The sequence below is a fragment of the Somniosus microcephalus genome, chromosome 27, assembly GCF_052327205.1.
Source record: "Somniosus microcephalus isolate GS21.2 chromosome 27, FLI_Smic_1.0, whole genome shotgun sequence".
Classification (NCBI taxonomy): Eukaryota; Metazoa; Chordata; class Chondrichthyes; order Squaliformes; family Somniosidae; genus Somniosus; species Somniosus microcephalus.
Window position 1 is genome coordinate 37,982,787 of NC_141013.1, and position 15,674 is coordinate 37,998,460.

At 44.5% G+C, this 15,674-nt stretch overlaps 1 protein-coding gene across 4 annotated transcripts in view; it reads left to right on the forward strand.

The window, feature by feature from the left end:
• Positions 1–15,674, forward strand: part of efl1 (elongation factor like GTPase 1) — a 369,111-nt gene that overhangs the window by 77,631 nt on the left and 275,806 nt on the right. For all 4 annotated transcript variants that reach the window (XM_085968866.1, XM_085968864.1, XM_085968867.1 and 1 more), the window contains exon 11: positions 4,130–4,252. In XM_085968866.1, the coding sequence (XP_085824992.1) occupies positions 4,130–4,252 (123 nt within the window). The remainder of the gene's footprint in view (positions 1–4,129; positions 4,253–15,674) is intronic.

The window sequence follows — 15,674 nt, forward strand, 5'->3', positions numbered from 1 at the left end:
GTTTGGCAAGGGGGCTGGGAAGAAGAAAATACTTAACTTCCAAAACCAACACAAAAGGGGGAGGGACCTGTGTAATGTCAAGAGAACTAATTTCCACTTAAGCCTTGTCTCATGCATATTAATTAAATTAATGATTATATTTGCATAAATGAGTATGACAAATGGCATCCATTGTAAAGGAGATCAACATTTTAAAATAACCATCAGTAAATCAACAGAAAACGCTGGAAAAACTCAGCAGGCCAGGCAACATCCGTGGAGAGAGAAATAGAGTCAACGTTTCGGGTCGAAACCCTTCTACAGAACTCTGTAGAGTTCTCTATATTCTGTAGAAGGGTTTCGACCCGAAACGTTGACTCTATTTCTCTCTCCACGGATGTTGCCTGACCTGCTGAGTTTTTCCAGCGTTTTCTGTTGTTTTTTCGGATTTCCAGCATCCGCAGTATTTTGCTATTGCATCAGTAAATCAAGATCACCTTGATTATTCAAAATGACAGAAAGTCTGGGATCTGAAACTTAGAAATTGCCAAGCTGTCGAGCATGTGCGACTGTTTTTGCTCTTCTACTTCACTGGCTTTGTTCCATCCTGTGAGTGAACGTAGGAGTTTCTGCTTCCATTACTTCACTGTGCCAAGCGAATTGGGAGCGCTCCATCATATTTCATAGTTCAGAAATAAAATCAGCCCCTAAGGCAACTAAAATTGAAGATGGTTATGCTTCCTTGTATCATTCATGTGCTGTGGTCGGGTGATGGATTCAAAATCTTTTGGGTTTTGGATGTAAATGATCATACAATGGCCTTCTATTGCCCCCCAGCGTGTTTCAAAAAGTGTCTTCTTTGGGTAGTATGGCTGCAACAAGCCTGGGTTAACATGTCTGAGTTAACTGTTAGACTCGGTTTATGCTAACCCATACTTGATTTGAAAGGAAGCTGTAGCTGCCTTCTGGACATTTTGGATTCTAAGATGACATAGTATTATGTTGTGATTGGTACTGCTCGGTAGGATAGGGCAATGGGGCAGGCCGTAATTCAACATGATGTGCTGGGGCGTGGCCATTTGCTGCTTTGGAATGTGAGGGTGAGTATCCGTCAATCTTGTGATGCACAAACACCCTAGGTGCAAGACGGTGTGATCATCTTAGTCTGTACTAGTCCAGAAAGGTGGTATGTTTTACTGTATAACTTGGTTGGTCAATCGCTCCTTATCTGGTCTGTATTTTCTGTGTGAGGGGTTTGAATAAGGAAACTTAATCCTGTTGATGTTAAAGAAAAAAATTATCCAGGATGTTTTGGGTTTAAACTAAAAATAATTGAATATATTGAAAGGGGAAATGCAATGGATGTTGTCTATATGGATTTTCAAACGGTGCTTGATAAAGTTCTGGATAAAAGGCTTGTTGATCAAATTAAAACCACGTGATATTGAAGGGAATGTGGTAGCATAGATAGGAAGTTGGTTAAAGGTCAGAGAACAAAGTAGGGGTTAATGGATGTTTCTGGACATGGAGGATTGTGGTTGTGTCCCCCAGGGGTCAGTGTTCAGCCCATTGCTCCTCTTGATATATGTAAATGATCTGGACTTGGGAATGGGGATTCAATATGAAAATTTGCAGACGGCACAAAAGTGAGGAAGCTTGGCTTATTGTGACGAGGACTAAGTGACTTCAGGAGGACATAGCAATTCTAGGAAGTTAGTAAATTGGGCAGATTGATGTCAGGTTAAATTTAATGGGAGGAAGAATAAGGGAAGGATATATATACTAAATGGTAAAACTTTGAAAGCGGCAGAGGAGCAAAGAGACTCTGCGGGGGTTCATTACACATCTTGAAAAATGGGACGGCAGGTTGATAAAGCTGTGAATAAAAAATGGAATCCTAGGTTTTATAAATAGGGGCGTAGAATACAAGAGCCAAGAAGTCATGTTAAACCTATACAAATCATTGGTTTGGTCGCAGTTAGAATATTGTTGTGTCTTACTTTAAGCAGGATGTCGGCCATGGAGAGGGTGCAGAAGAGACTTACTGAGATGATCCCAGGGCTGAGGGATTTTAGTTCTGAGGAGAGGCTAGAGAAACTAGGGCTCTTCATTGAAACAAGGTTGAAGAGATCTCATAGAAGTTATGAGAGGTTTTAATAAAGTAAATCAGAAAAAACTATTTCTACTGATCAGTGAGTCCATAGCCGAAGGTCATAAATTTAAGGTTAAACCAGAGGAATGAAGATTGAAGGGAGTGGTTAGGAGAATTTTCATGCAAAATTGTTAGAACTTGAAATACCCCATCAGAACAGTGGTGGAAGCAGAATCCATAACTGCTTTTAAAAGGCGCAGGAGGTAAATTGGATTGTTTTGGGTCGAAGTGCTGAGCTAGGAACAGCATTTCAGAGGGCAGTTAAGAGTCAACCACATTGCTGTGGGTCTGGAGTCACATATAGGCCAGACCGGGTAAGGACGGCAGATTTCCTTCCCTAAAGGACATTAGTGAACCAGATGGGTTTTTACAAAATCATGGGTTTTCATGGTCACCATTACCAGCTTTTTATTCCAGATTTTAAAAAAATTAATCAACTAAATTTAAATTCCCCCAGCTGCCGTGATGGGATTTGAACTCATGTTTCCCTAGATCATTAGTCTAGGCCTCTGGCTTACTAGTCCAATAACATAACCACTACCATACCTGAACCGTACCTTATGTGTGCCCAACCTGATTAGGCCCAACAAGCTCATCTCTTTGATGGACGGGAGAAGGACGCGATTTTATTCAGCAGTGCCATAAAAGGGCCTGTTAAAGTAGGAATGGGCAAGGACTGACAGGTGTCTGATTCTATTGTTTGAAAATCAGCAAGCTCAGGACAATTGTCACACCTTTCGAGCAGAATGGGAGTTGTTAACACAGCAATGTTACACCAGTCACACCGAATAGAAACATAGAAGATAGGAGCAGGAGTAGGCCATTCGGCCCCTCGAGCCTGCTCCGCCATTCAATGAGATCATGGCTGATCATCCAAATTCAGTACCCTGTCCCTGCCTTCTCCCCATATCCCTTGATCCCTTTAGCCTCAAGAAATATATCCAACCCTTTCTTGAATATATTTAATGAACTGGCCTCCACCGCCCTCTGTGGCAGAGAATTCCACAGGTTCACCACACTCTGGGTGAAGAAATTCCTCCTCATTTCAGTCCTAAATGGCTTACCCCTTATCCTTAGACTATGACCCCTGGTTCTGGACTCCCCGGCCATCAGAAACATCCTTCCTGCACCTAGTCTGTCCAGACCTGACAGAATTTTATAGGTTTCGATGAGATCCCCTTTCAATCTTCTAAACTCCAGTGAGTATAAGCCCAATCGACACAATCTCTCCTCATAAGTCATTCCTGCCATCCCAGGTATCAGCTTGGTGAATCTTCGCTGCACTCCCTCCATGGCAAGAACGTCCTTCCTCAGGTAAGGTAACCAAAACTGCACACAATACTCAAGGTGCTTAAGCCAAAGGCTTAAGCACTGTCTGATAAACTACCAGTTATGCAGTCAAGAGACAGGAAAAGTGGTCAAATGAATCGGACGGTCTGGCACTAAGCTATATGATCACCAGAAATGGGCACATCAATTTTTGTGAGAACATTTCATTGGATGGTTTATGGCTCGAAATGTGAGCTAGCAAAGACAGCTTTAAAAATATAAAAAGCATGATTATACTCCAGACCTATAAGATTTTGCTACAACAAAATTAAGTGTGCCTACCCTCTGATTGGGGGAAATATGTGGACAATTCAAGGACACAGTAGAAAACAATGACTTCATTCAAAGGACCCATAAAACTACAGAAATAAACTTGTATTTATGCTAGGAAAGTATGTTATAATGGATAAATAATAGTCAAATGTCAAATAATTAACTGTCGTGGACGATTTGCATCCTTGCACATAACACGAGATACTGATTTGCTTCCAACATTTAAGGCGCCATTGAGAATAAAGTGGAACGGTAGAGTGATGGTCTGTCCTGCCAACCTAAAACGATTGTTATGGATTATGGTAGAATGTGAAATGGTTAATCTGTCTCTTGGATGAGGAACCATCCAGATGAATCCATTGGTACACTTTGGAATTCCTTGACAACGTACAACAGCAATGGTTTGTAACAAGCTGCCCAGCCCTTTGGATATTGCTGCAGAGCGGGTTGAGAAGCTCATGTGTGTTCGAAGCAGAAGATTTGATTCACTGCCTGCCCAAACCCAAGCCCTCAAACAAGGTAAATGATTCTGTATATTCCGAGAAGAACTTGAGTACAAATTGGTGAAGAAATAACTGAACTGCGTTAAATAGTTTTCCCTTTATTTTTGTATACTTATCTGGATGCTGTTTCTTATTTTGAGTTAATTCGCATTTATTTCTAGATTGTTAAATTAGTAAATAAAAATTACAGTGTCGATTCTGATTCAGTTGTTCAAACATGCAGCAGTAATTGCTTGTCTCATTAATATAACTGTTTACAGTTGTCATTTTTCATCAATACCATTGTTGACCATTATCAAATCAGAATCAGACCATTGAGTAATAAAGTGCGATGTTTCTCCTGCTGGTGATGTACTTCCCTGGCAAAGTGAGTCGGTGACATTGTGAGATGTGTCTTGGTTTCTCCAGGATATAGTGTCCTGTCACGGTGGGTGTTCTGGCGTTCTGCAAAGCCCAAACCGTACTGCTCCTGCGCAGAAACCCACATGCTGTATCATGTTGCGTACGCGCATATGCAGTGGAGTTCAGAGTTTTATGGCCAGTTTAATCTGGCGGGTGTTAAGCTTGACTTGGCTACCAGAGCATTGTCTCCCAATTTGAGAGTTGAGTTGTGTGAGTGAGTTACCTGCATCTTGATGTCGCTGCATATAATGGATTCTGGGATATTGTGTCGCATCAGACTTTGGACCTTATACTGCCTTGGGTAGGTTTCTGTGCAATGCATTTGGCCTATAATCATTTTTTTTAAATTCTGTTACACTAGTACACGTGTGACATTGCTGATGGTGTGTCAGAGGATTCAATGTTACCGGATTGTAGTGGCTGCAGCATCGCTGGGACAAGTTTACATAGGGAATTTGCATTATGACTAAATATGTAGGCATTTTCAATGTTGATATAAAAAGTGTGACCACTGGAAGTGAAGTTTGTGGGAGGAAATGTGCGCATACAGAATATTTTTACTCTTGTATATAGATAATTAAAGGAGCAAGAGATGCTAAGGGGAGTACTTTCAGAACAAATTGTTGAACAGGAGTTGGAGTTAGAGACTTGCTTGATCATGGCTCCATTGGCGCCCGAGTTGGGATAAATTAGTATCGGTTGAGTATTGATGTTTATACACTTGGGATTAAATTTTCACATCCTGGCTTTGATGCTTCTAAAGTGGCAACTCCTGTATAAATAATGCATGTGGGCTGTCTGTATGCCACATCACAGCAACTGTGGGTGGAAGCAGAGGCCTGAAATGGTAGGAAAGGGAATACTGTGGTCTCGATGGAAGGGATTGCTATGTGTTTTGGAATTGTTATGGACTTACACAGCAAAGATTTTGATAGATGTGAATAGGAAGTTTTGGTTTGTAATACGATACACTCTTCATGCAGTAGCTTGTTATTTTACAACAATTGCATACCAGAAAGTACTCCTTTTGTAGTTCACAACAAACTGCATTAACTTGGCAACTGGAAAAGAAAATTAGAGAAAAGAAGTTAGAAATTTTCATTGGTTACATTTCAGAAACTTCAAGAGCTCTTGGTGCCAACTCTTAAGTAAACCTGCACATCTTCAGGTTTTTATTCAGGTTTTTTTTATTTGTTCCTGGGATGTGGACGTCGCTGGCAAGGCCAGCATTTAGTGCCCATCCCTAGTTGCCCTTGAGAAGGTGGTGGTGAGCCACCTTCTTGAACCGTTGCAGTCCGTGTGGTGAAGGTACTCCCACAGTGCTGTTAGGGAGGGAGTTCCGGGATTTTGACCCAGCGACGATGAAGGATCGGCGATATACTTCCAAGTCAGGATGGTGTGTGACTTGGTGGGGAACTTGGAGGTGGTGGTGTTCCCATGTGCCTGCTGCCCTTGTCCTAGGTGGTAGAGCTCGCGGGTTTGGGAGGTGCTGCCGAAGAAACCTTGGCGAGTTGCTGCAGTGCATCTTGTAGATGGTACACACTGCAGCCACGGTACGCCGGCGGTGGGGGGAGTGAATGTTTAAGGTGGTGGATGGGATGCCAATCAAGCGGGCTGCTTTGTCCTAGATGGTATCGAGCTTCTTGAGTGTAGTTGGAGCTGCACTCATCCAGGCAAGTGGAGAGTATTCCATCACACTCCTTACTTGTGCCTTGTAGATGGTGGAAAGGCTTTGGGGAGTCAGGAGGTGAGACACTCGCCGCAGAATACCCAGCCTCTGACCTGCTCTTGTTGCCACAGTATTTATGTGGCTGGTCCAGTTAAGTTTCTGGTCAATGGTGACCCCCCAGGATGTTGATGGTGGGGGACTCGGCGACCATACTTAGCAACTGTGTGTTGACATACTGAGTTTTGAATTTTACAGCAATAAATTATTCACGTGGATCCACCAGCAAAATAATTTTCTCAGTTTTTGGCTCCTCGGAACTTTTAAGTCAGTTTTTTTTATGTAGGGTTCGAAAAGCTCAATCCTGGGAATTTGCTTGTGTGGAAAGAAAACACCGACAAAGACTGGTTGGGCTGAATGGCCTGTTTCCATGTTTAACTTCTATGTATTTGTACATTAATGGACTAACGGCCCTTCCTGGGATAGTCGGTAGGGATATGAATGGCTACATACATAGTCAATGATGCCTGCGTCTTCAAGAAGTAAGGAATATGGTGTCTCCATTGTTCCTGATGGTTGCTGAAATGAATGGGAGAAAACTGGGCTTCATTTTACCATAATGAAGCGCTGGATGGCATAATGATTGACCTCTGCAGTCACTCCTGTGGATACCTAATAGAGGGTCAGATGGGCTTCACTGCCACTGGCAGTGCTGCACAGATGTTGTATTGTCCCTGCATCAGGTACCAGAACTAATTCACGGTGCCCCGACTCAGTTTAAACATTGCAGTTCCATGATGCCTTAATAGTTGATTCTGTTACTGTACAGCTGCTCCCTGGGGTGGTTTGTTCAGGCAGCGGGAAGTCTTGTGCCGAGTTTAACTTCTCCGTCCACCATTTTCTGAGGCGGCTAGTATACCGTGAAACAGCTGCAAAGGCCCATCGCCTATTCTCTGAGACCCAAAGAATCCGCCTGTGACATATTGTGTAGATACTGCCGAGCTGTCAGTCATTCTGTTATTACAGGAATGGATGCTGCGTGCAAGCACAAAACCCCTCGTTTGTCTATATGCTGAAACCTGCAGCAGTTTCTCGTGATAGGCCCTTAACAGGACCTTAATAAGTAAGTGCTTTAATCCTGTCGATGGCAGACACATTAGTTAGAATGGGGGGAGAACTCTGACACCAGCAATGATAGAAATGGTCACAGTTCATTTTTGTTACTTTCCCGCATCTTTTAATGCACTTGCCTATGGTTGCTACATGTAGTTTCCTACAGAAAAGATATTTTAAAATTGAGCTCAGAAGGCATTGTGTGTGCATGTTGATCAGTTTGGTTGGCCACAAACACTCTTGGAGAACTGTATTTATTGAGGTCACCTTGACATCAAGAACAAGTTCAAATGAAAAATATGCAATTGAATGGAAACAACTTGCCTCCGCACGCAAGTAATAGAAATAAGTGCCTATAATTTTAGTATAGTCTTGGGCAATGAAGTCTGTCTAATTTGTTGTGGTGCAGGAATGTTATCACAATCCTACAAGAGTAAATTGATGAAACTATGATAAATCGTTTGATAAAATAAGCTCTCGGCTTTACTCACAGAATCACAGACTCACACAGAAACCCCACAGTGCAGATAGAGGCCATTTCGGCCCATCGAGCCTGCTCCGACACATAGCCCACCCTATCCCCGTAACCCCACGTATTTAATCCCCCTAACACTAAGGGTCAATTTTTTATCATAGCTGATGCAAATTCTGGGATTTAACAAAATGTAGAACATCTTTCTGTTGAAGAATCAACATTCCCATCTCTAAAAACACAATTAGTTATTGATCTGTAAAAGTTTATTCCTTGGTACGAATCCTTGTGCTTTTATTCATTGCTTCAAGTAACAGCTTAGTTTCCATTGGCCACTTGTCTTAGTATTAGAACAAATATTAGTTATATGACTGACCTTAGATCAAGGTACTGAAAGATAGGAAGACTTGCACTTATATAGTGCCTTTCACATCTCTGGGAAAAGTCACAAAGTATTTCACAATTAGTTTTGAAGTTTTGGGCTAGACAGACTGGATGCAGGGAGGATGTTTCCCCTGGCTGGGGGGATCTAGAACGAGGGGTCACTGTCAGAGGGGCCGTCTTTCGGATGAGATGTTAAATCGAGGCCCCGCCTGTCTTCTCAGGTCTAAAAGATGCCACGGCACTATTCAAAGAAGCGCAGGGAGTGTCCTAGCCAATATTTATTCCTCAACCAACATCACTACAATAGATTGTTTGGTCATTTATCTCACTGCTGGCACCTTGCTGTGCACAAATTGGCTGCCGCGTTTCCTACATTACAACAGCGACTCCACCTCAAAAGTACATTATTGGCTGTAGAAGGCTTTGGGACATCTTGACGTCGTGAAAGGTGCTATAGAAATGCAAGTTCTTTTCTTTATATTGTGCAAAGCTGTTTGATGGGAGCACGTACGCTTATAATTTACCTCGTGCTCTCTGACACAGACGTAAGGGATAATTTTCCGATGGGGGCGTCTTGCTCGGTGGAAGAGCAGGATGGAATTATCAGCGAGCACTGTGCATGATTTTCCATCCATTTTAAATGAATGGTCCAAGAATCATGCACAGGACCATACGCAGATTTGTATTGGCCCAGAAATTCGGGTCGGGGGCTTCCCGTGGGTGCAAGCCCCCGACCTGCACTTACCTAGCGCGCTGGCCGTTGTGCTGTGGGCCCGCGTGGGATTCCGATCCTGGGCCTCCTCCAACTGTCGGCGCACAGTGCTTGCGTATCCCAGGGGCGCAGTTAGTTCGAAGCGTCCCCTGGGATCACGTGGGCCATGGAGAGCCAATGGCAGCAGAAAATCTGTATTCATAGATTTGACAGGCAGACCTATCAAATCTATGAATACAATTCAGCCCCAAAACATCACTAAAACTTCAAATAAAATTTTTTTTAAATCACATTTTTAAAATAACTAAATTACATAAAATAACTATTTTAAACAATAATTAAAATTTTTGAAAAAATTAATTACAGTTTCTAACGAGGCTAAAAATAAACTTACCTTTCTTTCTTTAAAGTATTTAAAAATAATAAACCTGTGGAAAAAAATGTTTTAATTTAACTCAATTCACCACTTACCTTGTAAAAAGCAGTCGCAAGGCCTGCTTTTAACAAGCGTAGCTCCTGGAGACTTACTCTCCCGGCAAAACCTGCAAAAAAAACGGAAGCTCCAGGCGTACGCGCTGCCTCTCCGGCGCACGCGTTCGACCTGTGAACCCCTTCCTTTAAGGGAACGGAAGTTCCGGTTTCCCGCGCATGCGCAGTGCATGCACAAAACCGGCACTTTCGTTGGGCCTACGCGTGAGTACCCAGCGCGTACTCACCCGCGGGGACCCGAAGTTCTGGCCCATTAATGTGTGCTCCCAGCAGGTGAGGCTCCCTACCAGCAGCACCAAGATGATAAGTTCTCTCTCCATTCTCCAGCCTGCCAGTTGTATGGAGTGCAGTTGAATGCTCTCCCTGGTTTATACAAGTGAAGTTTAGTCACCGTTCTTCGAATACAACAAATGTGCTCCTGACAGGCAGACTCATTTCCCCAGTGGTATCGCTCATTGCAGAGTGGGCTATTCTGAGAGGCTCATAGTAAACAAAGGATCACTTTATTTCTCTCTTTCTCTCTCTCTCTTTCTCTCTCAAGCTATATTAGCCTAGAAATTGGTGTTTGAGCTTCATGAAAGGTTTAACTTGACCGTTGCATGAACTTTCCTAGTACAGGTAGACTATCCTTTATCCGAAAACCTCGGGACCAGCCGTGTTTCGGTTTTCGGAAAATTTCGGATTTCGGAAGGTATTTTATAAGACTGGGAAATTTGTCGGGGGTGGGTCGGCCGGGGGGGTCGGCGGGAGTCGGGGTCGGCGGGGGGGTCGGCGGGGGTCGGGGTCGGCGGGGGTCCGCGGGGGGATCGGCGGGGGTCGGGGTCGTGCGCCACTCTGGTCATGTCGTGCGCACGACTTACGCTGAACGAAAAAGCCTTTGGTTTTTAGAGGGTTTCGGTTTTCGGAAGTTCGGATAAAAGGTAGTCTACCTGTATTTTTAAGCATCCACCGATTTCAGGAGCGGTGGTATACTTGTGTGCTGTGGCACCCATGCAGTGGGCCGTGGAGTGGCAGGGGCAGTCAGCAAGGCTAGCACCTATTAACAGCTATTCAATCCCCTGCAGTAGCGCAGCGAACGATGAACTTTGCAGTTTTGCTGTACAGCGGAGCTTCAAGGCAGAGGAGATGCAGAATTGAGGATGAGGCACTGGCAGCACTTCTTGAGGCAGTGAGGGAGAGGTGGGCTGACCCCCTGATCTCCAGCAAACTGCTGGTGCTGCAGGCATGGGAGAAAGTAGTGCAAAGGGCAAATGTTTCCCAAACCCATAGGACTGGGAAGGAAGATGGTGTCAGACCTAAAGAAAAATATTAAGGTAAGGTAAAGGTACGAGGACTTTTCTCATGTAGACCTGTAATAAAGGCTGTCCTGATAAACTTTGAATCCTTTTGTGCTGAACTAGGCTCGCTGGCACATGAAGGTTAGCCAGTGTTTTACTGGCAAGTGAGAACCAGGGAAATGATTGCTTAGCATGAATCAGGATAATTCTGTACAGGAGGAAGTGAATATGCTACAGTCGTAGGCAGGTGTCAGCAACTGCATACACTTCACCCTCCTTTGGGAAGCTATTGACACGTAACGGAGGGAAAACTGAGCAGGGGTGGAAACAGCTGGCGCAAGTGCTTTGCAAAGTGTTGAGGGCAAAGGAAGCAACAAGTGCATGAGGATTGAGCAAGTTGGAAGCCAACAGTGCGTTAGCATGGGAAAAGTCAATACGGGTAATAAACAAAGTTTGAAATAATACACTGGCAGCTGAGTCCCAGGAACGCAGCTTCCAGTAACGGGCATTCTGAGCAGCTTAATCGTGCATGTTTCCCTGTAAGTAAGTTAATATATAAATGAACAATTGGTATGTGAAATTGAAATTTCTTTTTAAACTCTGTTGCCTCACTGATCACTGGGCACAAGGTGAGGAAATACTAAATTTTCACCCCCACCCCCCCGCGTTTTAACGCTGTTTCCGAAGCTAGGCTTTGGTCGTCTCAATATTCAATTGGCTGCCGCGTTTCCCTACACTACAACAGTGACTACACTTCAAAAGTACTTCATTGGTTGTAAAGCGCTTTGGGATGTCCTGAGGTCATGAAAGGCGCTAGAACAATGCAAGTCTAGTTAGGGAATCCTACCTTTTGCCTCAGCCCCATTCTCATTGCTTGAAGATGCAACATTCCAGGAGGCCGTAAAATCAAACTGGTTTCTTGTTCTGGGCTATTTTACATGAACTATTAGATCAGACCTCTCACCATCTGCAAGTGTTTCGCACTCATCAGTGTGCAAGGGACGCGAGTGCCGTAATCCTGAGCATCATTCCTGTTTCACAAGTGGCGGCCAATTTTATTATGACATGGTGTGCTTTTATTTAATCACATGATACCCAAGTTCCGTCAAGCAACTATCGTGCTTTTTGTTTCAGCGTTTTTAAGCCTGGATCATTGGCACAACTTTGGGGCTGTTGTAAAACACACTATGAATGCTAAAACAAAAGCAAGCTGCAGCGGGTGCTGGAAATCTGAACTATAAACAGAAAATGCTGGAAACACTCAGCAGGTCAGGCAGCGCTATGAATGCTGCTGGTTGTATGGCAAGAGCCTGAAAGAAGATACGGCTTTTCACTTTAATCCAAGTCACTGTAGTAATTACTGAGTAATCAGCTCAATGCTTCAGAGCTGGCAGTGTTTAACAGCCCTGTCCAGTGCCGTAGATCAGCGATCGAGAGTGAATGTTGTGAAGCCTCACCAGCCCTTCAGTGATAGTGAGATTACTGTAACAATTCCAATGTGTAGAGCAGAGAGGGACATCGTGAGGCTGGATGTGTGTGTTCCCCCCTCTCCTAAACCACACAGGGATTTGGAGGGGGTTTCCACCACCCCCCACCCCCCCCCCCCGCTTCAAATCCTGCAATTGCCTGTAGTTCCTCTCCAACTCTTTACAGGTGGTTACTCCTCAGTCTATGGGACCACATATAGACCCGGAAGGAAATAGGAGAGAAGCATCATCAGAGGTGTTTTCACACTTAACTCTAGATTTTTCTCAGCGGTATCCCGGAGTTCAGATGCCGAAAATGCAAATCTGCTGCGCTTTGAATCCTGCCATGTAGACGCACTCGCCTCTAATCGGCGGGGTTTCATTTTACTACTCTTAAAGGAAGCTGCAGCAGCAGACTTGGGCTGCAATCAATGTTCCCCATAATTTTTTTTGGGGTGCACAGCCCCTTCACAGGTTCGCTTTGACATAGGCTGCGCGGGACCGGCAGAGAGCTACGTGACTGCGCAGCTTATAGGGAACGTTGGCTGAAATCCTGCCCAAAATTGGGTGGTTAGCAGTGGAGAATATGGGTAAATTTAGGCGGAGGAGCCTCATTGCTTGATCTGCACTCCCCCTCCCCACCCGCTGCCTATTGTTCCATCCGCCCTGCCAGAGCACCATCACAGGGAGGAGAGCACCGGCCCGGATGTCGTCACTAAGATGTGTGAATGCCTGGCTCACCAGAGGTATCCCACTCACAGTGTGTCACGAGACAATCCAGGGTGATCGGTAGCCGCCGTGGGCCAATTGGCTGCACCCTGCCGCAGAGCCTCCAGCCGTATCTGCAGGCCCCGGCACGCCTACCCTTCAGTGAACTGTCTTCCCAATGTCCGGGTCAGCAGATAGGCAGACACCGTGTGCTGCAAGGATACCTGCAGCCACGCCAGCTGTGGCCTAAAACATGTCTTGTAGGCCTGCTGCAGCACTGATCTACGAAGATGATGCAGTGAAGTGGCATGGAGGGAAGCCCTTCTTGCAACTAAGCAGCACCACCTCCACTTCAGCAGACATCTAAAAGGGGGTCGGGTGCTGTGCTGCTCCGTAACTTGCCTATAAACTCATGCCTGCACCATAGGTTTCCTTTCTCTTCATTTTCGCCTGTCTCAAAATCCCCTTCTCCTTTCAGAAAGGAAGAACTTGCATTTATATAGCGCCTTTCACAGTCTCAGGACGTTCCAACGCGCTTCACAGTACTTTTGAAGTGTGGTCACTGTTGTAGTGCAGGAAACGCAGCAGCCAATTTGAGCACAGCAAGCTCCCACAAGCTGCAAAGTGATAATGAGCAGATAATCTGTGTTAGTGATGTTGGTTGAGAGATAAACATTGGCCAGGACACCGGGGAGAACTCCCCTGCAAATAGTGCCTGCTTTAACATCTCATCTGAAAGACGGCGCCTCTGACCGTGCAGCGCTCCCTCAGTATTGCACTGGAGTGTCAGTCTAGATTTTTGTGCTCAAGTCTCTGGAGTGGGACTTGAGCCCACAACCTTCTTGCTCAAGAGATGAGCGTGCTGCCCACTGAGCCACATCTAACACCTTTAGGCTTGCGAAGGCTGCTAATAGTTGAGATGCTTTCAGAATTGTCATCCCCCTATTGTAACACACTCCTTTACTTGTCTTTATCCCTTTAATTTTCACTTGTACAATTTCTCGCTCCTAACATGTTGTTTAGATTCTTCCAAATCTGCACCTGAAGTTATGCTAATGAGCTGACCTAAGAAAATTGGATGCAACAGCCCACTTTGGTTTCAGTCTGGCTGAAACCCAGCAACAGCTGGTCTCACTAATGCCAAAAGAAGAAAATCTAGAAGCTAAAACAGTACACATCAAAATGGATCCCACTCCTTTAATGGTGCATGTACATAGTGAATACATGACTAGAGCGGAGAACTGTGCTTAACTGCTGCCATCTGTTGGTGAAACATCAAACTGCATGCAGTGGACCAATTATAAATCTAATACTCAACAACAGGAAATCTGCGAAAATCCTGTGCCTGTTGGTGAATAGTGCAATCCTGGTAGCGACTTTTTTGAATAATCAAAACATTAAATCCAAATGAGGCAAAAGTAGCTTGCCCCTTGTAAATGTATATCTGCACAAACCAATGCTAGTAGGTTAGAATCAGCAATCTGGTTCACAGCGAGTTCAGATCCTGAATAGAGTCTGGTTTTTTAGCCCCTTGAGCCTGTTCTGCCATTCAGTTAGATCATGGCTTATCTATATCTTAACTGCATCTACCTGCCTTGGTTCTGTAACCCTTAATTCCCTTGCCTAACAAAAATCTATCAATCTCAGTTTTGAAATTTTCAATTCGCCCCCAGCCTCAGCAGCTTTTTGGGGAGAGAGTTCCAGATTGTCACTACCCTTCGGGTGAAGAAGTGCTTCCTGACACCATCCCTGATCTCTATTTTAGGTTATGCCCCCTTGATCTGGACTCCACCAGACGTAATAGTTTCTCTCAATGTAGCCTATCAAATCCTTTAATCATCTTAAACACCTCAATGAAATCACCCCTCAGTCTTCTATAGTCAAGGGAATACAAGCCTAGTCTATGCAACATGTCCTCATAATTCAATCCTTTTAGCTTCAGTATTGTTCTGGTGAATCTGCGCTGTTCCCCCTCGTGGCTCAGTGGGTCGCACTCTCGGCTCGGAGTCAGAAGGTTGTGGGTTCAAGTCCCACCCCAGAGACTTGAGCACAAAAATCTAGGCTGACACTCCAGTGCAGTACTGAGGGAGTGCTGCATTGTCAGAGGTGCCATCTTTCGGATGAGACGTTAAACCGAGTTCTCGTCTGGTCTCTCAGGTGGACATAAAAGATTCCACGGCGCTAATTTGAAGATGAGTAGAGGAGTTATCCCTGGTGTCCTGGCCAATATTTATCTCTCAATCAACATAACAAGAACAGATTATCTGCTTATTATCACATTGCTGTTTGTGTGAGCTTGCTGTGCGCAATTGGCTGCTGCGTTTCCTACATTACAACAGTGATTGCACTTCAAAGGTACTTCATTAGCTGTAAAGCGTTTGGGACGTCCTGAGGACATGAAATGTGCTATATAAATGCACGTTTTTTTTCTTCCAAGGCCAATATATCCTTGCTAAGGTACGGTGCCCAGAACTGAACGCAGTACCCTAAATGGGGTCTAACTAGACCTTTATATAACTGTAACATAACTTCGACCCTTTTGTATTCCAAAGACTGTTATGTTCATAAATAAGTAGACGTTTTCATTATGAACAGCTAGCTTGAGCTAGTCATTTATTCAGCCATGTGGACTAGTGTACAGCATCCATCTTGACTACTGCCTTGGGGTAGCCCCCTACTAAACATACAGCTCCACCTAGTGTACCATTCTAGAATGACATGTTACTGATCATTACATCCCCCTTCCTCA